This window comes from Scyliorhinus torazame, chromosome 10, assembly GCF_047496885.1.
Source record: "Scyliorhinus torazame isolate Kashiwa2021f chromosome 10, sScyTor2.1, whole genome shotgun sequence".
Lineage (NCBI taxonomy): Eukaryota > Metazoa > Chordata > Chondrichthyes > Carcharhiniformes > Scyliorhinidae > Scyliorhinus > Scyliorhinus torazame.
Window position 1 is genome coordinate 163,342,937 of NC_092716.1, and position 27,725 is coordinate 163,370,661.

Genomic DNA, 27,725 nt, shown 5'->3' on the forward strand with positions numbered 1-27,725 from the left:
GCATTGAATACTTTCTTTCATGCTTCAGTTCATATCACTATCTTGTTACCCAGAAGCTTATAACTATCCTCATCTTGATTAACTATGTGCCAAAGTTCTGTATCATCTGAAAACTCTGTAATCCTGCTCCTGACACGCAAGCCTAGGTCGCGTGTAAAAATTGCAGTGTAATGGACCCAAAACTGACCCTTCGGGAAAGCCATTGTAAATTACCTCCCAGTCTAAAAAGCATCCATCCGCTACCACCATTTGTTTGCTGTCACTAAGCCAATACTGTGTCTATGCCACCTCTAACACATTAATTTTGTCCCATTATATGAATAAGCCCCCTCTGAGACATTTGTTAAAAGCCTTCTTAAAGACCACATGTACCACCTTGACTGCACTAACTTAATCAAACCAGCTCTGTCATCAAGGAATTCAATCAAGTTAGTAATCTCTGCATCGCCTTCTCAACTCATTGATTAACTTATTCTATATATGTGTAAAATTATGAGGGGCATAGATAGAGTCAACAAACTTTTCCCCTTGGTGGAGGGATCAATGACCAGGGGGAATATACTCAATGTCAGGGGCAGGAGGTTTAAAGGGGATGTGAGGAAAAGCTTTTTCACCCAGAGGGTGGTGGGAATCTGTGACTCACTGCCTGAAAGGGCGGTGGAGGCAGAGACCCTCATAACATTTGAAAAGTATTTAGATGTGCACTTACAATGCCAATGCCAAGGCAAACAAAGTTATGGGCCAAGTGCTGGAAAACGGGATTAGAATGGTTGTTTTTGACTGGCACAGATGCGACGGGCTGAAGGGGCTTTGCTGTGCTGTAGACCTCAATGACTCTTTTCCCAGGTTTCTGTTGAGTATCAACTCTTCAGCCAGGTATCTGTTGATTATGCATCTCTTTACTGAGGTATCTGTTGTCTACACAGCTCTACTTTACCCAGTATCTGTTGACTATACATCTCCTTACCCAGCTATCTATTTAGATGAACGATATAGGTGAATATCATCATGTATTAGAATAGTTCTAATAATTCAACTTCTCAGTTTGGACAGTGATGATGATAAGAGAATGTTTATCAGACCTGGGTAGGTTAATCATTGAAAAATTTTCCAACTAAATCCTTTTCCTTATGAAGGACATTACAAACAGTATCTTTTACTCGGGCTGACCGGAGAGTTAAGTAAATATTTGAACCAAGTCGTACTACAAGAAATATAAAAACAACTTACAGCAGGAAGTGCAAAAAACGAAATTGCGAATACAGAGAAACATGAAGCAATCGTTCTGCCGATCCAAGTCTGGGGGACCTTGTCCCCATATCCGATTGTTGTAACAGTCACCTGTGTATCGAAAGAACAGCTTGTGAATTTTAGAATTATTGTCAAGGGAATTCCTGCTGCTGTCCAGCACTGAAACCTCAAATATACAATTAACTTGATAGTATTTGAATCAATTTCCATGTGAAATGAAAAAAATGAAATGAAAATCGCTTATTGTCACAAGTAGGCTTCAAATTAAGTTACTGTAGAAAGCACCTACTCGCCACATTCCGGCGCCTGTTAGGGGAGGCTGGTACGGGAATTGAACCCGCGCTGCTGGCCTTGTTCTGCTTTACAAGCCAGCTGTTTTAGCTCACAGTGCTAAACCAGCCCCTATGTCAATGACCATGTCATTGATTTGGCAACTGTTATGTGACCCACCAATATTCAAAGCTATCAAAGTCAAAAGAACTGAATACTAGGCAGGGTGTTCAATGCAAGGTCACGTATCTATCTCTCCTGGGTCACTGTCCATGTGGAGTTTGCACATTCTCCCCGTGTCTGCATGGGTTTTGCCTCCACAACCCAAAAGATGTGCCGGGTAGGTGGATTGGCGACGCTAAATTGCCCCTTAATTGGAAAAAAATATTGGGTACTCTAAATTTATAAAAAACAGTATCTATCTCTCAGTGTTGAAATTGTTCTTGGGTGAGAGCTGAGTTGGTATTGTTACTACAAAAGCAAAATACTGCAGATGCTTGAAAACTGAAATAAAACCAGACAATGCTGGAAATACTCGGAGCAAAAAACCGAGTTCACATTTTAGGTCAATGATCTTTGGTTAGAACAATAGTTACTGTCCCAGATGCGAAGAATCGAAAGATCAAAACAGTCACATTATAGTCAGTGGGCTGGATTCTCCATCCCCAGGACGCCCAGAATGCATTTCCTGATGGGACGGAGACTTGGGGGTTGGGGTAAAAGCGGGATCGGCGTCGGCACTGACCTGAACGCCATGCTCTGAGCCCTCACTGATGGTATGAATGAGTTCCATGCCGTATGCCAGCAGGAGCATGGAAAAATATGCAAATAGGTCGTAATGATCCAATTGCATCAATTTAGCGGGCCTGGCACCCTATGCTCAGCTCTCTTGAGTTTCTCCGGTCCCCAGGACCAAGAAGCTTGTGGCCGAGGTTCACTTGTGGTTTCTACAATCGGGATCCTGACGTGATGGGCCTCAGAGTGGGCCAACACACCAGGGCCATGGTGGTAGAGACCATCCAAGCCCATCACCCCCACGCCCGCACTGAAAATTGGTCCTGACCACCCTCTCCCCCAGGCTGCACAGCAGCCTCCAACCCCCTGATTGCCTGAGTGCCCCCCACCCCAAAGTATGGGAGTGACCCGACCCACCCCTGCCCCGGGAACCGTGTAATAGGGAGACCCACCACAGGGACCCATATAATAGGGAAACACACCACAGGGACCCCTGTGATAGGGAGACACCCCACAAGAACCCCTGAGATAGGGAGAACCCCCACACAGGGACCCATGAAATAGGGAGACCCCCCACGGGGACCCATGTAATAGGGAGACCCCCCACAGGGACCCATGTGATAGGGAGACCCCCCACGGGGATCCATGTAATAGGGAGAGGCCCCACAAGGCCCCATGTAATAGGGAGACCCCCCACAGGGACCCATGTGATAGGGAGACCCTCTCCAGGTACCGCTGTGATAGATAGACCCCCACACAGGGATCCCCTGATTAAGGGATTCCCCCCGCCCCCCCACACACACATACACACACACACACGGACCACCCCCCTTGAATGGATTGTAGATAGTGGAACCGTGAGAACCAAACAGAGGCATAGATGCTCTACTTTGAGGGCTGGACAAGTGGAGCTGCAAGGTAAGTATTACAGCTATACTGCTTCTCACAGCCTCTGTCTGGTCTGCTCTCTAGCTTCCTGACAGGAGTCTCTTTTTGGCAGGGGGGGGGGGGGGGGGGGGGGGGGCGGAGTCTGTGTGGGGGAGGGGTTCCTTTAGGCAGCAGCTCCCTGTGGGGGGACCCCCGATTACAGAGGTCCCGCATGGCATGGAATACTGAATTGGATCCTGCTTTACGACCTCAAGGGGATTGTAAAACTAGAGCAATTCAGCTCCGGTGGAAGAACTAACGGAGAATCCAGATAAATATTTTTTGAGCGTGATGTGCCTGAGATATTCTGGGTATGGTCCCACGGACAATGTGCACTCAGATGATCACATCTTTTTGATGCAAGCAGGGTGAATCACTGATGCCCAATTCGCGTCAAGGTCAGAAAAGAAAGGCCCTTTAACAGAGAGACAGGGAGGGAGGGAGGGAAACTGCGCAGTCAGGAAACTTTAAGGAATGTATTTTCTTCAGTCTCTGCCAAATTTAACAGCAAGTCCTTATTATCATTTTAGTAAGCTATTTTCCAGTCATAGCCATCGCAGGTTCAGAGGATAACTGGGTGTTGGGCAGATAGGACTACATCACCATACTGCAGCAAAGGACTGGAGAGGAGGGAGGGAGAAATTGAAATTGTTGGCCAGTGGAATTGGTATCATGTTCTTTTATTCAATGTAAATGTCCCAATTATTGACGAGGATTGGATAAACAATAATGTGGGCTCTTTATCTGAACATAAGACTATATACAGATAGCATCCACTGGGAGGCTAAGTAGAGCAGACCTAGGGCAGGATTCTCCACCCCCACGCCGAAGTGGCCGCGCTGTTGTGAACGCCGTCGAGGTTCACGACGGCGCGGAATGGCCCCGGTCCCGACCGATTCAGGCCCTGACAATGGGCCAGTATCGGGGCCGCGTCATCTACCCGCGCCAGGCCTTGTCGCCCGCGTAAAAGTGGCGCCGAATAGATGTCGCGGCTGGCGCCGCATAACGGACGTCATCCGCGCATGCGCGGGTTGGCCGGTGCCAACCCGCGCATGCGTGGTTGCCATCCTGTCCAAATCCGCCCCGCAAGAAGATGGGGGACGGATCTTGCGGGGCCGCGGAAGGAAGGAGGTCCTCCTTCAGAGAGGACAGCCCGACGATCGGTGGGCACCGATCGCGGGCCACCCCACATTCAAGGTGAAGCCCGGTGCAGGATCCCCCCTCGGCCGCCCCCCCAGCGTTCACGCACCGCCCACGACTGTCGCGACCAGGTGTGCACGGCGCTGGGGGGAACCCACCGTTTTGGCCTGGCCGCTCGGCCCATCCGGGCCTCAGAATCGTGGGGGTGCCGGAGAATCGCCATTTTGGGTGTCTCCGGCGATTCTCCGGCCTGCGGCCCGCGGAACTCGACCGGCCCGTTCCCGCCGCTTGGGAGAATCGCGGGAGGGCGTCGGACCGGCGTCCCCGGAAATTTTGGCAACCCCGGCGATTCTCCCAACCGGCGTGGGAGTGGAGAATCGCGCCCCTAATCTCTCACCTGCGGCTTGCAGGCTAACTGCAAGCCAAGGACTACTACATCATATCCTGTCTGAAGGTGTTAATGATGGACAGCAGTTTAAGCATCTTTCCTTAAAGGTACATGCACATCATATCACAACAATTAGGCAGGCATTGATGGCTTGGGGTTTTGGTAAAGAGGATCAGAGATAGGGGGATATTGATGGGGCTATCAATTAGGTGAACAGGATGACTGATGTTGATGACACCAATGAGGGATAAGCTGGGTTGGTGGGGGGTTGGGGGGAGGGGGAGGTAAAAATCAGGGGGACATCAACAGGGTGGCCACAGAGACTGGGGAAGGTGTTGATGATGGAGACAATAGTGGGAAGGGCATGATGGCAAAGGCCAAAAGGGGATCAAGTGTAATGGAGGACTTCAGCAGATTACGAAGGGTGGTACAATCACTGGGAAGGTTAGCAGGTTGTCTTGGTGAGCCAAGGGAAGCTCTCCTGCTCCTCTTGGCTCACAAGCAGTGCTAGAAAAGCACTTACCTGGTCCATATAACAGTCCTTGCCTCCTTTCAGCGGCTGGACAGCGCTAAAGTTGGAAGAGAGAAAGAAATCTGAGGCACAAAGCCTCAATAAAACATTTCAATGAACCACTGCCTCCTGTGAATGGGATGGTCACCCACTCCCTCATGCCACCTCTGTTGAAACTGGAAGTGGGCAGAATCCAAGTGGATTGGCTTTGGATTTGTGGTTTTCTAACATTTACCCTTCTCACTCAACCGCAATCAATCTGTTTGTGGAGATTACAATTCCACCCATAGTATCATTGCATCCTATAGCCCAGAAGATGGCCATTCAGCCCAATATGCACGCATTTTTAGAAAGGCGGTTCAATTATTCCCATACCCCTCCCAACTTTTTTTTTCTTTTCAATGTATATCCAATTCCCTTTTGAAAACTACCACTGAATCCAGTTTCTCCACCTTTTTAACAGTGTTATTTCAGAACATAATGGGCGCGATTCAACCAAAAAATGTCTATGTGCCATTTTGGGCAGGTTTGGCAGGGTGAGATCCACACCGCTATTCAACCACACTTAGTCATTGTTTGGGCATTGGGGAGTTTCTCCTTCGTCAAGCCCACATTTATGGCGTGATCTAGCATGCAGCCGGCACTATCACATCTAGCACCCGGCATGCATCTGTGCAAGCCCATTAGATTGGGGAGAGGCCAGAATTGGGATCTGCGCCGATAGGTTTTCAGTCTAACCGGCCCGCTGCGATTGGTGGGTTCCAGATCCCGCCTAAACGTGCCGAGGTTCTAATTAACACCAATTGAGGGCAATCTTCATCGCATTAATGGGATGGACACTCTTCTCTATTGGCCTCCTGAAATCTAACTGACTCCTCAGTAGGAAGTCACATAGGCGCTAGTTAGCACACTGTGCTACCGTGCTCTGCAGTGCCTCAGCATTGTCCACCAGCAACTGAGACATGCTGATGAGGCACTCAGCAATGGCCGTCACTGACTGAGCCACACCTTGGATACCATCACTCATTGCATGGACATCGTACTCTAGGCTTTCCATTGCAGTCGCCACCCTAGCAGTGCTGGCCTTGGTGCTACATGTTGCCGGCACCATCTCCTGTGCCCGTAGCCTTTAGGAGTCTTCTAATTGGCTATATACCCACTGGAGTGTCACTGACATCCCTCCTGAATCTCATGGCCGCACCCTAGTGACTAGATCAGCTTCAGGATAAACATGTACAGAGGCCTGCAACTGACAGGGTCTTGGGATCCAGCAGACTTCAGACTGCTGACTCCCTCAGATGCTCCTGCCTCCACCTGATGTGCATCAGCAACTTTGTGATGCTCGCCAGATTGTGCCCAGACACCTTTCCACTACCTTTGCCCACCAAGGTGTGTGTCTCTGCGCTAGTCGGTGGCGGGGATGATAGCTGTGATGCATTGATGGTAGCATCTTTGGAGCTCTCCTCTGAGGTGTTCTCTTGGAAGGCTGGGAGTGGGGGGGGGGCGGATGGGTGGGGAGCTGCCCCGGATGGGCCGGCATCATCCAATGGAGAACCTGTGAGAGAATGGAAGGATAATTTTGTCTGACACACGCAACCCACTTGAGACAGGTAATCTGGATGGAGGGGCAATGGATCCTCACCTCTGCGGTGCAGGCCAACTTCGCTGTCGGTGACCGCTCTATCCCCGCAATCTCCAGGGCCGGTTTCCCCATAAGGGGTGAGGACTCTGATGTCCGGCACCCCGCCATCCATCTGAGCGCTTTCCCACTCCCACATGCTGTGCAGCAACCTCTCCTCCGGGGATAAAGAGGGCATTGTGAGGTGCACGCTTGATGCATTGGGGGATCTATGGCGGGCAACAAGTGCAGTCACCGCTGACAGGCTGTGCTGGGGCACAGGTGTGGTATTATGCTGGGAGGTGTGCTGTGCAGCGCCAGCCGTCGACTCATTGACGGGGGGACGACAGGTGGGACCAGTGCCAGGGGTCTGATGTCAACTTACCTGGGCAGCTCTCTGCCGCCGTACTAGCCCCCTGAACCGCGCTGAATTGATGGACCAGGCGGCATGTTGACGCCGGCGTACACCACTCTGGTGTTTACGCCGGCATCAACAATTGGCCGGGATTTCGGAGAATCCCGGCCAGGGTGTCCCGTCTCAACTCCATGCCGTCCAGCAGCCTGGCCAGGTCGGCATCTCCGAAATGTGGAGCCGGTCTCCATGGTGCTATGGCTGTGTGCTGTCTGGAGTGTGCGCGGAGGGCGCGGTTATGTGCTGCTCCCCCTGGTTAGTGTCATGGTCCAAATGAATCAGTTGGAGTGACGGCCATTTCCGTCATCTAGCCCATGGGGGATCACTTTCGGCCCGAATTGATGTTACAAACCACCCGGGGTCTCGCCAAGTCAGCTATCGGGAAGCACCTGACAAGCCACACTCGCTACCGCATTCCGTGCTTCTCTTGTTAGATCGCTCCCTGAGAAATGTTTTCAAAGCTGAGGAGCTGAACTCATCGGCCAGTCCGGCTTCTCAGAGATCGAAGCGCCATTTTGAAAGAGTGCCACGATCTCTAATTGAGCTTGAGGGTCCTCCAGATCCCCCACCCACAGGCAATGTCATCCCCCGCACAGGTGGGAGTTACCTCACAACATCTCCCCACATGTGGACAGCCTGCTATGTGATCGCTGACAACCCTCTCTCATTTCAGGCCTCCCCCCACCCTTTTGGGCTCCCCCTTTCAGGTCCCTCCCCCTTCACCCCCCAACTTTATTAGGCCCCTTCATAACCGCCCTTCATCCCCCTCTTGCTGCTTTCATGGACATGGCTTCCCTCAGTCCCAGGACCTTGGTAATGCCACTCTAGCACCTGGGCACCCTGGCGCTGCCACCTGGGTGCCATGACAGTGCTCCTGCTAGCATGGCAGTGCCAGGGTGGCAGTGTCAAGATGCCAGTCTCACAGTGCCAAGGTACCCAGGTGCCGGAAGGAGACCCAGGGGCTACCCTGGCCAGACCCTGACCACCCAAGAGTCTCCAAAGGCCTGGAAAATCCCCTAGCAGCCATTAGGCCTGATGCACGTTTGTGTGGACCAGTATTAAGCGGCGCTTAGTCCTCGCTGGCGAAGCTACGTGTTCCCGGGCCCCACGGGAAATACAGGGCAAGCATGTTTAAATGAGCCGTACGGTGTGGGTGAGATCCAAACGTGAGGTTCGGATGACTCTCGCAAGAAGTCTCAAGCTTCGAGAATCTCCCGAGACACCTCTCACGAGACTCAACGGCCTCGTCACACCACCAAGTTGGGCAGGATGAAGCCGTTAAATCGCACCCAACATCTATTTTTAAAATAATTTGTTTTTACTACTTTTTCCAATTAAGGGCCAATTTAGCATGGCCAATCCACCTACCCTGCACATCGTTGGGTTGTGGGGATGAGACCCACACAGACACTGGGAGCATGTGCAAAGTCCACATGGATAGTTATCCGGGATCGAACCCGGGTCCTCGGCGTGTGAGGCAGCAGTGCTAACCACTGCGTCATCATACCGCCCTCACACCCAACATATTACAGTATAAATTCTCATTTCTATTTATTTTTGACAATGATCTTAAACCACTCTCCTCTCGCCATATTTACCCGGTCAAAATTCCTCACAATTTTGAACATCTCGATTAAATTTACCCTTAACATTCCCTGCTCTAAGCAAAGGAACATGAACTCTACTAGTCTCAGCATCGCTAAGTCCCTCATTCCTGGTATTATTGCAGTAAACCATCTCTCTATCCTCTCCAAGGATTTGGCATCCTTCTGGGGTCCAAAAGTGGACAAACAAAACTACAGCTTGGGCCTATAGAGTGAATTCTAAAAGGTTTGGAGTAACTTCTTTGCTTTTTCTAAATCTTTCATGGGACATGGATGCCTCTGGCTCGGCCAGCATTTTTATTACCCATCCCTAATTGCCCGTGAGATGGCGGGGGTGAGCTGCCATCTTGGACTACTGCAGTCCAAGTAGTCTGGGTACCCCACAGTGCTGTTAGGGAGGGAATGCCAGGGCTTGCACCCAGCCACAATGAAGAAACGGTGATGATTTCCAAGTCAGGATGGCAAGTGGCTTGGAGGGGAACTTGCAGGTGGTGGTGCTCCAATGCATTTGCTGCCCCCGTTCTTCAAGGTGGTAGAGGTCACAGGTTTGGAAGGTGCTTTCAAAGGAACGTTGGTGAATTTCTGCAGTGCATCTTGTAGATCATAGAAATCATAGAATCCCTACAGTGCAGAGGAGGCATTTTGGCTCATCGAGTCTACACCCCTGAAACAGCACCCCACCCAGGCCTCCACTCTAGCCCGTGCAACCCCAACTAACCCACACTAAGGGGCAATTTAGCATGGCCAATCCACCTTACCTGCATATCTTTGGACTGTGGGAAGAAACCGGAGCACCCAGAGGAAACCTATGCAGACACGGGGAGAACGTGCAGACTCCACATAATCAGTCACCCAAGACCGGAATTGACTCGGGTCCATGGCGCTGTGAGGCAGCAGTGCTAACCACCATGCCCCCAATGGTACACACTATTGCTAAAGTCAAGGATACCATATGCTTTTTAAAAAGAGCCTTATTCATTTGTCCTGTTCCCTTCAGGGATTAGTGTATTCAAACCCTTTGTGTGTTCACCCTGCTAAACCCCCTACTGAAATGCTAATGTCAACAAGTGGTCCTGGCAGCACTGGAACAAGTGAGCTCAGCCTACATCATTTGATGGCCCCTGCTGGTGCCATTTATTCTTTGAACATCTGCCTCTGAATAAATATCCTCTGTTCGAGTACTTCCTGGGAGCTTTGCTTGTTAGGAGTTAATTGCGGGTAAAAAAGAAGAGAGGTGGTCACAATCAGAAAGGTGCGAGGACAGAGTGAAACAGTATCTCAGGTGTACAGCTCTCATTCCAAACGGAGAAAAAGATATTCTTTAGTTTGAAATCAGACACTTAACAAGTTAACACAAGTAAAAGCCTTGTTCGAGATACTTTTCTTCTCTCTTTCTTTTCTTAATTCAGTGAATGATTAGAGGAACAATGTAATGGAGCACAGCTGGGGAGCATGTGCCTGAACAAAAACAGAAAGGATTAGAAATGTGAAGTCACACGACAGTACGATACTGATCCGAAGGAAAAGCTTCAGCTTTCAGTCCTGGAGGCAGAGCCACTGACTGATACCAGTGCACAGATGTCTTTTTTCTTCAAAGATAACACAGCTTTATCAATAATTCACCAACCTACACCTCTGGTTTCTATTTGAAGTGCGACCAGGTGTCCTATTACAGTAGTCATTGGAAAGTTGGAGGCTTATCTCCAAATAAAGCCTTTCACTGTGGTGCAGACTTTAACAAACTATTACATTACTGATATCGTAGAAGAAATAGGAAGCATTAAAATGCAGAGAGTGAGGGACTGGGTAGTAACTTGCATTCTAGTTAATTTGAAAAGGAGCCACAGGCAGCAATGCTAACTCTCTGCAAAAGAAACTCAAAACTGGAACTCTGCACCTTCATATATTACCTAACTGGGAGAATGCCGTTGCAGCACAGGACTAAATCGCTGAACCAGTAGCACGGTTCAATTCCCGTACCAGCCTCCCCGAACAGGCGCCGGAATGTGGCGACTAGGGGCTTTTCACAGTAACTTCATTTGAAGCCTACTTGTGACAATACGCAATTTTCATTTCATTTCATTTCACATTTAAACTGATTGCTTTCAGCGGTAGGTGTGAAGATGTCATGAAGTAATGGTCCAACTATTTGAATTAGTCCAACCTATAGGCTGCATTCTGTTGTAGATTGTAGTATTCTGATCCTTCCAGATCTCTGTTCAATTCATACAGAAGCCCTTTGATAGAATGCTGTGTTATGTATCCAGTCACAGAATGGATATATTGGAGCCATGTAAGTCGATTCACTAGTGTGTGTGCCAGAGCTAAAAATCATTGATGAAGTGAAGGGAGAGGCAGTAGTGGGTCTGTGGGCCTGTTTGTAAAAATGTTATCAATTATGAAATGGTCTGAGAGGATCTGAGAGAATAAGTAGATAATTTTCAGTGATTAATGAATAAGTAACAAGGGCACATAAAACTGTAAACATTCAGGTTAGAACAGATTTTTTTCCACACAAAGAATGTTTTACAACATGTAAATGATGTAAATTAGTCACACCATTTAGGGGAATTAGATAACTGTTTGGAAAAAAACATTGAAGGTTACAAGGTGAAGGGTAGAGTACAAAACTTCAGTGTGCAGCCAGTTCTGGCACAGATACGGTGTAATCTCCTTCTGTGCAGATATTTCTATGATTCTGTGCACATAGTTCATAACTTTCTGTCTAACACAGGCCTCCGGTACATTCTTGGACCTTGTTCAAATGAATGGAATTGGAATGAACAGCAAATTTTGTTCAGCAGCTTGGAAAGGTTTGGGTGCATGTCGACAGAATCTGCAACCGAAAGAGTAAAGCAATTTTTTTTTCAAAGATATTATCGACTGAAAATATAACTCGTGCACACATTGTGAATACGTAAATGTGTATGGAACTCAAAAGTCTTACTGGGAAAGGATTTCCCCACCCCCCCTAAGTAACAAAAAGATGAAAATCCTAAATCTGGTAGGATTACCATTGAGAATCTCTTGTGATTTTAAAAAGAACATTAATTCCATGTAACATCCAGTGAAACAAAGCTCAGTATCATTTCCCTGCAAACATTGCTTTCTGTGACACTTGCCACTGTTTAAAATACACAGACAATGGTCTATTGTAAGGACGGCAGCAGTGTGCCTTCATCAATGGTGATGCAATTATGATTACGTCTTTGTCGACGTAAAAAGAAAACTTCGGACTTTGTCTTGTGAGTGATCTGTGATGTGGCAGATTTGCTTTGAGGTATGTAATTGAGGTAATTTTGAGGGGGATTTTTTTTCCCTCTCTTTCTCTCACACTCATCTTGAGGTACAACAAGCAGCGCTAAATTTACTCCAAAAATTCACAGTGAGTTTTTTTTTAAAGTATCCCAAGCTTTTGAATAGTTCTTCAGGACAGCATCAATCTACCCCTTTCCCCAGTTTGCTTCCAATCATAGACAATCAGATAGAGATATCTAAAACTAATCAAAGATAATATTGACAAGTCTTATACGTCCAAGTAGAGTTATGTAATCCAAGATCAGTGCTCAAAACTAGAGGCTTCCAGTTGTACCCACTTCAGTTATTTAAAAAAAGGAAATGATTCTACTTTGCGACTAGCTAGAATAAGCTAGCAGATAATATGAAAGCAAAGAGTGAGGGCTTTTGTAAGCACATCATAAAGGGAAAAATCATTAAAGAGACAACAGGACCATTCAAGGAAAAAGGAGGATTTTGACTGTGAAGGATCAAAATTGAAGTGATATTACATACACATTTAGCATCAATGTTTACAAATGATGCTAGAAGTGAGAGTATAGGTATTCTAGGGGAAGATATGGATCAATTGTTTGCGGTAACTGGATGTTTAGAAGCAATGGGTTATAAAAAATCAACAGAACTCAAGGTTAATATGTCAGTGTGCCATGTAAGTATGCATCTTTTGCCCTCTGTACCCAATTCTGAATCGTCTATATATGCGGAGAGTAAATGCACCTTTGGCTACTGAATGAATTTGGAAAGGAAAATTCTAGATTCTCAGAGAAATAAATTGTACAACGGAGCTGGAGAGTGCTTAATGTTATATTTCTGCTCAAGGTGTGAGAGGAGGATAAAGTGGATAACTATAAACTCATTAGTCCAACTGAATCTGTATTTACTCTCCGCATATATAGATGATTCAGAATTGGGTACAGAGCGCATAATATCTGGAAGAGCAAAGTTTTTAGGCATAATACAATAAGGAGGAAACAGGTGACACAAGGATTTTAATGTAGACAGTAATATCTGTGAAGGTGGAATGTAGTAGATAACAGAGGCATAACATACAATAATAAAAGAGCAATGATTAAGATACACAAAGTTTAGTTAGGCTACAGTTGAAGATTTGCATGTGTTGCCCATACAGACAGCATGTGGCATGGATTCACAAAGAATGCCAGCAACTGCGAGCATGTTCCATATCTTCACACAAACATTTTTCCTCTTTGGGAAATAATGGGGAAGTGTTGGTAGGGTTTTTAGGTTGAGGATCACCCTGTTAGAACCAAATCATGAACACTCCTGTGGCGTGGGACTTCACCTCAGCATTTCTGGCTCAAAGGCAAGGCCTCTACCTACTGAGCCACAAGACCTCCCAGTGCCAGCAATTCTCTTATTGAGAAAAGAGACTTCAGATATTTGGAGCATTTGTAATGGAAATAAGAAGGCTACGGGATGTTTAATAGAAGTTTTATTTTTAATTAACAAGGGTTTTCATGGGACTAATAGGAAATTAGTATTTCCTCTGCTGAATCAGTCATGATCAGTCCGGAATTTAAAATTGTAATTGAAGAGAGAAGCTTGGAGAACTCTTTTTACTCAGAAGATTGTTGGCACATGGAATGCTTTGCCACAGGGAGTGGTTAAGGAGAGATGATTGTATTTTTTGAAGAAGAACTGAATACATATTTAAAACAGAGGAAGATAAAGGTATGAAGAGCGAGCCAGACAGTGTGATACTGTCTTTGTATTAGATTGCTTTAGCAAAAAGCCAGCACAGACATAATGAGCCAATGGCATAAATCTGTGTTATAAATTGCCACGATTCCAGGAAGCATTACTTCTCCTCAATGGTAGATTAAATGAATGAAAAAATCCACTTATTAGAAGCATCCAGTAGACAGAGGAGGAATTTGGCAGGGATTTAGCTAATATTCATTTGGCGCTTTACACTGTCAGATAGTCCTTAGCCAGGTCTCATTCACTCCAGTGCCAATTCAGTTGGCCATAGTAAATGGAAAGAATATCACCTCTCAGCCACTGTAAAGCAGGGATCAACACTTCTTATAGAGTCACAATACACCAAACTGACTTTTGGGTTCCCTATAATGTCGTGTTGGAACAGACAGCACAAGTTTCTCATTAACCTACCCAGATATCAATCAGAAAATTGTAACAGGAGAAGACATGAGTTGTAGCTGAGCAGAAAATTACAGGAGTGCTCCAAACTGGAAACAGCAGATACTAATTATCCCTGGCCTCTATTACAGTCTTTTACAACCCATTTTCTCATCGGGTCAGATTGCTAAAGTAATCCCTAGTTCCCAAATGACTGCTGAGCAGAGAGCTATTCCATTTAAGGACACTTACCACACCCCACCACAGGGCATCTGCATAGCTACCAAACTGTTGGGAGCCACTGTCATCCACAGCATCTTTTTCAGCCAGATACACAAAGTAAGAGGAAAAGATCAGGCCCAGGAACCCGATGTAGAGTGTAGTAATCAGCTCCTGTTCAAAGACAAAGCAGCACAATTAAAGAGCAGAATGAGACAATTTGTTAACATAACACCATATGAACAGTTTGAACATTCAGCCCTTCAAAACTGCTCTGCCATCCAATTAGATCTTGGCTGATTTGGATCTCAATCCTATTTATTCACTGTAGCACCACCTTCCTTAATTCTACCCAACAAAAATCTATCCATCTTGATCTTGAAAGCTTTAATGGTCTTAGTATCCACAGCATTTTGAGGGAGGGAAATCCAGATTTTCACCGTTCCTTGGGCAACAATGTTTCCTGATTTCCCTCCAAAGTAGCTCAGCTCTAATTGTTTATGATTTCTACACCAGCAGAAATAGTGGGCGCGATTCTCTGCTCCCGCGCCGTTTCAGAGAATCGCCTGGGTCGCCAAATTTTCCCGCGACGCCGGTCCGATGCCCTCCCACGATTCACGGAAGTGGCCAGATCGGCACAATCGCGTTTTGTGCGGCGCGGTCCAGTGAATCGCCCGAGACAGCCAAAATGGCATTTCACCGGTACCCCCGCCATTCTCAGTGCCGGATGGGCCGAGCGGCCTGCCCAAAACGGCGGGTTCCCCCCGGCGCCGTCCACACCTGGTCGCTGCCGGCGGGAACAGCGCGGGAATGCTGGGGGGGGGGCTCAAATGGGGTCTGGCCCGCGATCGGTGCCCACCGATCGTCGGGCCGGCCTCTCTGAAGGAGGACCTCCTTTCTTCCGCAGCCCCGCAAGATCCATCGGACATCTTCTTGCGGGGCGGATTCGGGGAGGACGGAAATCACGCATGCGCGGGTGACGCCAGTTAGGCAGCGCCGGCCGCGTCATGTATGCGGCGCCGCCGCCTTTACGCGGCGCCAAGTCCTGGCGCACGTAAATGACGCGCCGCCGCTCCTAGCCCATTTTCGGGCCCTGAATCGGTCGAGAACGGGGCCGTTTCGCGCCGTCGTGAACCTCGACGGCGTTCACGACGGCGCGAACACTCTGTCTCCATTTCAGAGAATCGCGCCCAGTATTTCTACTTTACCCAATCAAATTATTTTTTTAAACATTCTGAAACGGGTAGCACGGTGGCGCAGTTGTTAGCACAGCTGCGTCACAGCGCCGAGGACCCGGGTTCGATCCCAGCCACGGGTCACTGTCCGTGTGGAGTTTGCACATTCTCCCCGTGTCTGCGTGGCGCTCACCCCCACAACCCAAAGATGTGCAGGATGGGTGGGTTGGCTACGTTAAATTGACCCTTAATTGGAAAAAAAAGAATTGGGTACTCTAAATTTAATTTAAAATGCATTCTTAAACACCTCAATCTGATCATCCCTCTATCTTCTATACTCAAGGACCAAATTTAATGGGGCAAAATTTCTCCTCTAATTTGAAGCCAGAACCCTCACCAGAGATACTACCCTGAGGGTGTGGGGACAGTGGTGACAGCACATGGGGCTGGTGGGGGCTTCGGTGTGGGCACCAATATGTGGGCTAGTTTCGGGGGGGGCCGTGGGCGGGTATCGAGAGGTTTGGGGATCTGTTTCTGGATGGGGGCTTTCTTTGCTTGGAAGAGTTGGAGGAAGAGTTTGAGCTGTCCGGTGGGAATGGGTGCCGTTACTTGCAGGTTGGGACTTTGTGCGGAGGCGGGTATTGACCTTTCCACACCTGCCACCCCAGGAGCTAAAAGACAAGGTGGTGTCGAAAAATGGAGTTGGGGAGGGGAAGGTATTGGAAATCTATAAGGAGCTAATGGACTGGCAGGGAGCCCCAGTCGGAGTGGTGAAGTGGAAATGGGAGGAAGAGTTGGGTAGCGAATTGAAGGCTGGGCTGTGGGAGGATGCCCTGAGGAGGGTCAATGCACCTCGTCGTGTGCCAGGCTCAGCCTTAAACAGTTTAAGGTGGCCCATAGGGCACATATGACTGTGGCATGGAGGAGCAGCTTTTTTGAAGATTTTTTAAACATTTTGTTTGGTGTGTGGTTGTCCATTGTGTTAAAATTTATAACATAAATGCCTCAATAAAATATTTTTCAAAAAAAAAGCAATGCTGCCTCATGGCGCTGAAGTCCCTGGTTTGATCCTGGCCCCAGGTCACTGTCCGTGTGGAGTTTGCACATTCTCCCCGTGCCTATATGGATCTCACCCAAAGATGTGCAGGGTAGGTGGATTGGCTACGCTAAATTGCCCCTTAATTGGGGGGGAAAAAAACATTCTCATTGCTAAAATTAACCTAATTGATCCCCATAGTAAAAGTCAACAGATGGGTTGGAATGATCATAGTTGATAGTAAACATAGAAGTGTTACAGACGATGCCAGTTATCTACAAGTACATTTGACATGTCTTGAGAATGGATTCGAACAACAAGGATGGAGACTAAAGAAAGTCCTTGTCATGCTAGATTAGATGTGGTGAGGACTTGTGATTAAAGCCAGCTATCTTTATGGATCCCGATAGTGCAGAAGGAGGCCATTCGTGACAGCACCTACCCTCTGAAAGAGCACACTACCTAGGCCCACGTCCCCATTCTATCTCCGTAACCCAGTAACCTCACCGAACCTTTGAATACTAAGGGGCATTTTAGCATGACCAATTCCCTAACCCTGCACACCTTTGGACTGTGGGAGGAAACCGGAACACCTGGAGATTCCCACGCAGACATGGGTAGAAAGTGCAAACTCCACACAGTCACCCAAGGCCTGAATTAAATCCAGGCCTCTGGCACTGTGAGGCACCAGTGCCTCACACCAGGCCGCCATTGACTCATTGTTTAAATTGAACTCTGGAATATGAAGTCAGACCACCCCACCTGTCGATGGATAAAGACAACTGATCCCAAAAGCCTCCAGGTGCCTCCCTGACGATCAACGTGCAGCATTCGAAGGATTTGCAGGAATCGGATGCCCCTGGAATGAGAGAAAAGCACTGCTCCATCAGACTGCTAGAAAGGTACTCAGGTCAGTGAGTTTGAGTAGCTCTGGCCTTTGTTCTTAAGAGTTTAAAATCTAGGCCTAAATACTGACGGTGCTAATTTTCAGAGAGAGAGAGAATTGAGATTAAAACCAATCTTTAGGCTACAGCCTTGGAAGCACTTTATTTTATTCATTTTCAGGATAATGGCATCACTACCATTTATCTCTTCCTGCTCTGAAAAGCTGGTGTTGGGTCTTATTTTGAACCACTCCAGTTCGTATGATGAAAGTGTCCCACAATGTTTATAGATTTTTGACACAACTGAATGGCTTGTGAGAGTACATCAGAAGGGGGTTAATGCTCAACCATATTGATGTGGAACTGCAGTCACATATAGGTTTCCTTCCCTAAAAGACATTAGTGACCAGTTGGGTTTTTATGACAAACCTAACAGCTTCATAGGTCACTTTGACTGAAACACTGTAACCTCCCCAGTCCAGAGTTGCTGCTGAAATGACATTAGATTGCTGGGTGCAGTGCCCATTACTGGGACTTTAGGCAATCCCTAGAGACGAGCGGCATGGAGCACCGATTTATTGGTAAGTTGGCACCCAATTTTATGCCCCCCACCTGCTAACACACCCTCCTGGAGAGCATATATTTCCAGCCAAATTTTTGTTATCTTGGCACCACAACCTGCAGGTCCAACAAGATGCTTCATGGTAACATTTAGCTTTGTGATACTGATGGCAGCCACACTGTCTCGTCAAGATCAGGAAGGAGGACACAAAAATACATTGAGGAGTGAATCACTTGGTGTTAAATGCCTGCAGCCTGTAAAACAAGACTGTTCTGCTCCAGATGCTGAGGTCTGGGAGTAAGTCACCCGCTAGTTCTCTTGGTCTGAGGGAGACCAGAGGTTCTGCAAAAGGGCAAGTTGTCTGGTGTTTAAGAAACCCGCCCATGTGTATCCCAAAATGGGAGAATGGATGTTTAACGTGTAATTTCCTGATCTCACACATGCCAATGGGCTTCATGCCCCAAAAGTACATTGATTACATAGGTGGAAAATCAAACATGTTTCCAGTATGGAGGGCAAGAGGGGCTCAGAAAAGTACACTTTTGCCCCACCCATAATTAACTATGGAAGTGTTCCAGCACCAAACCCAGCTGATGAAGAGGTCAAAGCTTATTCTGCCTACCTGATAGCTGATGTTGCAAAAACTTGTCCATTTGAGCCCACACAGAGGACTATAACAGAAGCCACCACCACGATGAGATCTGCCATGAAAACACAAAATCAGGGGAGATTTTCAGGGAAAGATTCACCTTACAGTCTACAAACTAGAACATAGAACATAGAACATTACAGCGCAGTAAAGGCCCTTCGGCCCTCGATGTTGCGCCGACTAGTGAAACCACTCTAAAGCCCATCTACACTATTCCCTTATCATCCATATGTCTATCCAATGACCATTTGAATACCCTTAGTGTTGGCGAGTCTACTACTGTTGCAGGCAGGGCATTCCACACCCTTACTACTCTCTGAGTAAAGAACCTACCTCTGACATCTGTCTTATATCTATCACCCCTCAATTTAAAGCTATGTCCCCTTGTGCTAGACATCGCCATCCGAGGAAAAAGGCTCTCACTGTCCACCCTATCCAATCCTCTGATCATCTTGTATGCCTCAATTAAGTCACCTCTTAACCTTCTTCTCTCGAATGAAAACAGCCTCAAGTCCCTCAGCCTTTCCTCATAAGATCTTCCCTCCATACCAGGCAACATTCTGGTAAATCTCCTCTGCACCCTTTCCAATGCTTCCACATCCTTCCTATAATGCGCCGACCAGAATTGCACGCAATACTCCAAATGCGGCCAACTATGAAGAAAATAAATCAGTGTTTGATGGAGTATCAACGAAACATGCACTTACACAATGACAAGGAATGATGGCTCTCCACAATATCTTCTCTGTCCATCATCATTGACTATTCAGTCTGTTCTTGCAATCACTTACAACAGACTGATTTTATTTTGTATATGTGACTTTCCCCTTTTAAAGATATTTCTCTTTCTCCTTTTCTCAGGGCTTGCAGCACGACTCATTACCCCGAAGTGAAATGTCCATCAGTCTGCTCTAGGGTCCTGCCAATGTTGCTATGTATGGGATAATGCACAAGATCCCTGAAGATGCACATATTAGGGTGTCTTCCCCCCCTCCCCCACTGGATGGAAACTAACTGATCTCTGCTCACTGCACCCTTGTAGAAGAATCTATAACCTCATAGAAAAGAACTACAGGTACAAAAGCACCACATGGACACATAAAGGAGAAAGAGTGGGGTGAATAAATAGTCCTTTCCAAGAACCATTAGAGGCATGATGGGCTGAATGGCCCTTCTTTGCCAAATGATTAGAATCACGGAATGATAGAATGAAACAGCACAGATGGAGGCTATTTGGTCCATCACATTTGTTCCAGCTCTTCAAAAGAACTATCCAGTTATACCCTTTCCCCATAGCTGACCAAAGTTTGCCTCCATATCCATAGAATCCCTACAGTGCAGAAGGAAGCCTTCAGTCCATCGAGTCTGCACCAACCCTCTGAAAGGCATCCTACTTAGGCCCACTCCACTGTCCTATCCCCATAATCCCACCTAACCTGCATGTCTTTGGACTGTGGGAGGAAACAGGAGCTTCCGGAGAAAAATCATGCAGACATGGGGAGAAAGTGCAAACTCCACATAGACAAACACCCAAGGCCTGAACCTGGGTCCCTGCCGCTGTGAGGCAGCAATGCTAACCACTGTGCACCATGCTGCTTCAGGTATTTATCGAATTGATTTTTGAAAGTTAGAGTGTGCTTCCACCCCCCTACCAGGCCATGCGTAACAGATCATAACTATTCGCTGCATAAAAATGTTTTCCTCATCTCACATCTACTTCTTTTGCCATTTACCTCAAATCTATATTCTCTTTCTGCCAATAGAAACAGTTTCTCCGTATTTACTCTCTCAAAATCTTTCATGATTTGAACACATCCATTAAATTTCTCCTTAACCGGTCTTCCGGTGGCGATCAAGGATTGAGCGGTTGCACATTTGGTGGCTCCCGCTCGTGGCGATTTTTTGGACCTTTTCCCCGGTTAACAGATGGGCATGAGGTGGAATAAAGGTGCAGGAGAGTGAGGTAAAACCCGTGGGTGAAAAAGGGGGTGTGGGGGGGGGGGGGGGGGGGGGGGGGGGGGTTGGGCCCTCCCGAATTTCATTAACTACCAATATGTGGTAGCCACCGATTCGCTCCGGGGGGGGGGGGGGGGGGCTTCAGAGGTGGCAGCGGGCAGGAATCAAGAGATTTGGGGATCTCTTTATTGATGAGGATTTCCCAAGCTTGGAGGAGCTGGAGGAGTTTGAATTACCGGGTAGAAATGGGTTCCGGTACCTGCAGGTGAGGGATTTTGTGCAGAGGCAGGTTTCGACCGTCCCGCACTTGCTGCCCCAGGGGCTACAGGATAAGGTGGTGTTGAGAACAGGAGTAAGAGAGGGGAAGGTCTCAGAGATCTATAAGGAGCTGATGGAGTGGGTGAGAGCCCCAATAGGAGAGGTGAAGAGAAAGTAGGAAGAAGAGCTGGGTGGGGACTTGGAGGCCGGGTTATCAGAGGAGGTCCTGAGGAGAGTTAATGCATCCTCGTCTTGCGCCAGGCTTAGCCTGATACAGTTTACGGTGGTCCACTGGGCACACATGACTGTGGCCCAGATGAGCAAGTTCTTTGAGGAGGTCGAGGATAGGTGTGGGCACTGTGTGGGGGGTCCTGTGGACCATGTCCATATGTTTTGGGCATGTCCGAGGCGGAGGGATTTCTTGCAGGGGTTTACTGATGTCATGTCAGAGGTCTTAAAAATGAGGGTGGTTCCGAGTCCAGAGGTGGCGAACTTCGATGTGTCAGAAGACCCGGGAGCCCAGGGGTGAGAGAGGCCGACGTCCTGGCCCTGGCCTCCCTGGTGGCCCAGAGACGGATCTGACTGGGATAGAGGGACTTGGAGCCCCCAAAGTCGGGGGGATGAGTTCGTGACATGGCGGGGTTTCTCAGACTCAAAAAAATTTAATTCGCCTTGAGGGGTTTGTTGCAGGGGTTTGCTCGGACGTGGCAGCCGTTCATCGACTTCTTCGAGAAAAATTAAGCTGGAGGGTGGAAAGGGGAGGCATGGGAAAGATGAATAAGGATTGGAGGGGTGGTTGGGGAAGGTGGCATTGTTTGTGTAAGCCATGTTGGCGGGGGGCAGGGGCTTTGGTTGTATTGTTTTTGTTGAAATTTGATTTGGTGTTTAAAGTTGCTAAAATTATAAGGAAAATTTCTCCTTAACATTCTCTGCTCTAAGGAGAACAACCTCAGTCTTACTAGTCTCTTGGGAGTAGCTAAAGTCACTCATCTCTGATACCTTCTCCAAGACCTTGGTGCCCTTCCTAAATTATGGTTTTCAGAATTGAACACAGTACTTCCAGTCTCTTGCTGCATTGGACAACACTGATTCCGTGCCCCAGTCCAGTACCACCCAGTGTGGTTCTTTTTCCAAAAATCCTATTGGTCTCCAAACAGATCATTCCCACTAAATGTTGCACAATTAAGAGTTGACTGCTGAGCGTGCATTTCATGCAAGCCATCACTATAACAATCACTCACCGATAATCGAGATAGGTTTCCTGGCAAAGCGCAGCCGCCCCCAAAATCCAACATATTTACTGCGACAGCCTGCTGACCATAGTCGGACGATGTATTCAGTTCCAAAAAATACCACTAATACAATCTCCTGTTGGAAAATAAAGAAACAAGAAAATGGATAGAGGCATTCCAAAATGATCCACAAGTGGAAACTCCAGAACCTTCTTTGTGTCCAGACTGCACACCCAATCTGAATACTATCTATGGCAGTGAAGGCATTGATGTACTCTCTGCCCGTTTATCACTGGGGACATTTCTCTGCTTTGCCAACTCTTTTTGGAAGACACAGAACCAGAATGATTAATGTCTGAAACAGGCACAGTATTGTTGCAAACATTCAGTCGTGGCAACACTAGACTGATGGTCAGGAGACTTTGACTAATAGGATCGGGGCCAGGATTGGAGGTGGATCAAAACTAAAACAGATCTCCTTGGTTGTGTGGCAGTTCTGCAGCTCCTGCTCCATCCCCCGCCCCTGCCCTCTTCCTCAGGTATCTGCCATTGCTGCTGCTACTTTCTAGAAGTCTTCAGATTGGTCCTACAGCCTCTACCCCTTCTGTAATTGGATGACAAGCATGTCCTGGCTATTAATTGGACACCCCAGGGGAAATTACAACGGATGCCAGTTTCCCACACAGTGCTGCTTTCTGACCCACATTTCAGCCTGCTGGCAGAGTTCAAAAGCTCACAGGGAAAATCCTGTCCATTGACCAGAGCATTGGGCCAATGTAAACGGCAAATGAATCACAAGGACATCAGTTAGTGGAAGTGGCGGGAAGGCCACCAGAGCATTGATTACTGGGAACATCAATGGAAGTGTCACCATTGTACCTGGGAACGTCATTACGATTGCAAGACTAAATGTCACTACTTTTGATAGGTGGGAATAAACCAAACAACTGCAACATTCACTGTTTGGTGATGCATGCACAAACTGGCACACATAACGGTGTATGTCTGAGAATGCTCTTTAATGAATAATATTTAACCTGAGGGAATTAATCTTGAAGTTGATATTAAAGCCGGCTTTAAGTGTTTCTTCAGTTCTTTAATTGTTATGTTTAATAGTGCCCATGACCAGATGGGCATCTCCCCACTGCTTATAAAAAAAACCTTTACCGGGGATCCATAGCAAGGGACCTCCTTTCACTCTACAATCCACTGGGGTCTCTTTGTACAAGTAATTTGTTTCTCTCTGTCGGATTATAATTTTTCTGCAAGTAATTTTAGGTTCCGAACTAGATTCGTCAAACTACAAAACTTTTGGGGGGGGGGGGGGGGGGGGGGGGGGGGGGGGGGGGCCATACTGCTCAGTAAGAGAACAGCATTTACAGCGACGAGGACATTTACGAACCAAGGCGGACGGTACATCATGATTAGTGGTGTCCTGGAAGGTACACTTTTGGTCTTAGTAAACATATACCCTCCCAACTGGGACGACACAGAATTCATGAAGAAAACCAGGGTGGAAATCCCCGACATAGACATACACCAACTCATCATGGGGGGGACTTTAACTGCGTACGAGACCCACGGACAAACAGATCAAACAGAAAAAAATCAAACATGGAAAAGTAACTAGGAACGTTCATGGAACAGATGGGGGCAGTGGACCCATGGAGGTTCACACACCCAGGGGAGAAGGAGTTCTTCTTCTCCCAGGTACACAGGGTCTACACCAGGATTGACTTCTTTGTAATGGGGTCAGCGGTTCTTCAAGGGGTAGTACTCCGCAATCGTAATCTCCGACCCTGCTCCACACAACATGGATGTGAGGTTGGATACAAACTGGACCCTACGCCCCTATCATGGGGGCTGGACACTGCCTTCCTGGCTGATAAGGCATTTTGCAAAACGATATCATAGGCCATAGACAGGTACGCTACCATCAACAAGAATGGGGAGATCTTGCCCCCTATGCTCTGGGAGGCACTGAAGGCAGTGAGAAGGGGATAAATTATTTCGTACAAAGCACGCAGAGATAGGAAGGAGAGGGCAGCTAAGCAGCAACTGGTTTACTCCATACTGGAGGTGGACCGCTGGTACTCCGTATCCCCGACCGTAGAGCTACTGGTGGAGAGAAAGAGGCTACAAATGAACTTTGACTTGCTCCCCACGAAGAAAGCAGTACACCAACTCCGCCAGACACGGGGGGCCTTTTACGAGCATGGGGACATAGCCAGCCGCCTGCTGGCTCACCAGCTGAGGAAGCAGGCAGCCACAACGGAAATAGAGCAGGTTAGGGACACCAATAGCAGGCTAGTCACCACGCCAAAAATGATCAACAAGGCCTTCGAAACCATCTACTGAGGGCTGTACACCTCTGAGCCTCCCCAGAGGGGGTTTGGCCATGCTAAATTGCCCCTTAGTGTCCAAAGTTTAGGTGGGGTTACTGGGTTACGGGGATAGGGTGGAGGTTTGGGCTTATGTAAGGTGCTCTTTCAAGGACTAGTGTAGGCTCGATGGGCCGAATGGCCTCCCTCTGCACTGTAAAATCTATGTAAAGCAGTTCCTCAATGGACTGGACTTGCCAGTCGTGGGGGAAACTAGGAGTCAAGTCAAGAAGCTTTAGAACTGGGAGAGGTCATGGAGAGTATCAACTCCATGCAAGCAGGGAAGGCACTGGGGCCAGATGGATTCGCGGCGGACATCTACAAAATATTTACAACAGCACTGGCCCCACACTGTGGGAGATGTTTGCAGACTCGCTGGTAAGTGGCTCCCTGCCACTAACACCAGCACAAGCCTCAATATTGCTGATATCCAAAAAGGACAAAGACCCCACTGAGCGCGAGCCCTTCAGGCCCATTGCGCTGCTCAATGTAGATGTGAAAAACATGGCTAAGCAGCTTGGAGAGGTGTGCACCAGACGTGGTCACGGAGAACCAGACGGGCTTTGTCTGGGGCAGGCAGCGAACATCGAACATCAGTTACCTGTTCAACGTGATAATGACCCCATCCGGGGAGAGAACACCAGAAGTGATCATCTCCCTGGACGCAAAAAGGCTTTTGACAGAGTCGAGTGGAAGTACCTCATAGAGGTGCTGGAGTGGTTTGGACTTGAGACAGAGTTCACCGCTTGGGTACAACTACTGTACAGTGCTCCCAAGGCAAGCGTACAGACAAACACCACCAGCTCTAAATACTTCCAGCTGCACAGAGGCACGAGGTAGGGATGCCCACTGCTGTTCGCTTAGCAATTGAGCCACTAGTGATCACCCTCAGAATGGTGAAAGGCTGGAGAGGGGGGACAGAGAGCATAGAGTTACACCCTGCTCCTCCACATTTTGAACCCCCAGGCCAGCGTGGAAGCAATCATGAAGCTCCAAAAGGAGATTGGAACCTTCTCAGGCTACAGACTTAACCTGACAAAAGCAAAACCTTCCCGGTGAACCTGCAACGGAGAGGGACAGAGCTGGAATTATTCTTGTTCACATATTCCCAAAGCAAATTCCACTACCTGGGGTCCAGATAGTCCACAACTGGACACGGATCCACAAATGGAACCTGACCCAAAAGGGACCTAACCAGTCGAGTGGAAGAAGTCAAAAGCGACCTGCAGAGATGGGGCAGACTGCTACTCTCACAGGCAGCGAGAGTACAGATGATGAAATTGAAAGTACTTCCCAAGTTCCTCTTCAGATCTCTCCTGATCTACATCCCCAAGACCTTCTTTAACACGGTAGACAAACTAATCTTGCCATTTGTGTGTGTGTGTGGGGTGGAGAGGAGGGGGGGGGGGGGCGACGATCCAAAAGAGGGTCCGGCAAAGCAGAAGAAGCATGGGACGCCTGGCCCTCACAAACCTGCAGTCTTACCACTGGGCAGCCACAGCAGAAATGGTGAGGGGACGGTGAAGGAATCGAGAATGGAATGGGTGAAGGTGGAGGAGAGTTCCTGCATAGGGGCATCCCTCCGAGCCCTAGTCACAAACCAACTTCACTCCCATCCCCAACAACCAAATACTCAAGAAGCCCAGTGGTGGTAGCCGTGCTATGAATGTGGTATCAGGTGAGACAACACTTTGGTCTAACCAAAATGGGCACCACCTTCAAAAGGTGAAGCCAGGACAAGGGGACACGGATGGTTAGAAACATGTACACAGATGACAGAATAGCAACCCTGGAGGAACTCACGGAGAGGTTCCAACTACCAAAAGGAAATAAAATGAGACATATACAGATCAAAAACTTCCTCCATAGGAAACCGATGACATACCCCAGGTGCCAGGATATTCGCTAGTTGAAGAACAGTTGGACGTGGGCGACATAGGGAAGGGGAGCTGTGGGAACCTGTAAAGGTGACTGTTGGTGGAGGTACGTTCCCCCTGGATGAGAGAAGGGAAAAACGGGAGGACAAACTAGGCATAGAAGTCATGGGGGGAGGGGGAATCTTTGGATCGAAGCACGACACAGGGTGAACTCCACCTCCACATGCATTGGGTTGAGCCTATTGCAGCTAAAGGTGGTGCACTGAGCGCACTTAACCAGAACCTGAATGAGCAGGTGCTTCATGGAGGTGGAGGACAAATACGAACAGTGCCAGGGTGGCCTGGCCAACCACACCCAGATGTTCTGGGCTTGCCCCACAATTATAGGGTTCTGGATGACCTTCTTTAAGGCAATGTCCAAGGTTGTGGGGGTGAGGGTGGAGCCATGCCCAAAGGGGGCGGTCTTTAGGGTCTCAGAGCAGCCAGAAGTCTTTATGGAGAGTGGGGCCGACACCCTAGCCTCCCTAATTGCCCGGCGAAGAATCCTGCTCGGCTGGCCATCGGCAGCACCACCCAGAGCTGCAGACTGGCTGTCTGACCTATCGGAATTCCTCCAACTGGAGAAGATAAAAAGAAAGAGAGGAGGAACGGGAAGGGGTGGGGGGGAGGAAGGGGGTGGGGGTGGAAGGCAAAAGCTCACAAAAAAAGACCACGAGGTACAAGGGACAGTGTCGCAGGGGACAGTCCCAAGGGCACGCGGAAAACCAGAGTGAACAACAAAAATAACAAGCCGGTTAATACATGCTCGGACCACACTGGTGAGTACAGCTGAGGCAGGTAGGCCAAATGGGGACCACGGTCACAGAGGGGAGGGAGACAAGTACGTGCAAATACATATAGTGATCTTTGTTTTTGTTTTCTGTTTCGCTCTTTGGTCTATCTCTTTTGTCATTTTAATTTTTCCTTGTCTATTTTTGCTTTGTTTTGTGCGGTTTTGCAACATGCAACTTAACCTATGAATTGAAATGGTTAACATAAAATGTAAAAACCAATAAAAACATTTGTTAAAAAAAACTACAAAACTTCATCAGATGTCACATTTCTTCAAACGATCTGAATCAACAGGGGTGAAAAATACTCCAGCTTCATTTCTTTTTCATTACATACATAAAACTCATAAACCAAAGCATTGTTAAATATGTAAATGTGCCCTGTCAGCAAGACAAAGCACAAGGCAATAGTT

The 27,725-nt window shown here is 47.9% G+C and overlaps 1 protein-coding gene across 1 annotated transcript in view; it reads right to left on the bottom strand.

The window, feature by feature from the left end:
- The window catches only part of LOC140431005 (potassium voltage-gated channel subfamily KQT member 1-like), a 1,144,532-nt gene that overhangs the window by 740,968 nt on the left and 375,839 nt on the right, over positions 1-27,725 (bottom strand). Inside the window, exons 4-8 of the mRNA XM_072518896.1 lie at positions 22,234-22,360; positions 18,752-18,830; positions 17,446-17,542; positions 14,506-14,646; positions 1,231-1,341 (exon numbers count right to left, since the gene is read on the bottom strand). Of these exons, the coding sequence (XP_072374997.1) occupies positions 1,231-1,341; positions 14,506-14,646; positions 17,446-17,542; positions 18,752-18,830; positions 22,234-22,360 (555 nt within the window). The remainder of the gene's footprint in view (positions 1-1,230; positions 1,342-14,505; positions 14,647-17,445; positions 17,543-18,751; positions 18,831-22,233; positions 22,361-27,725) is intronic.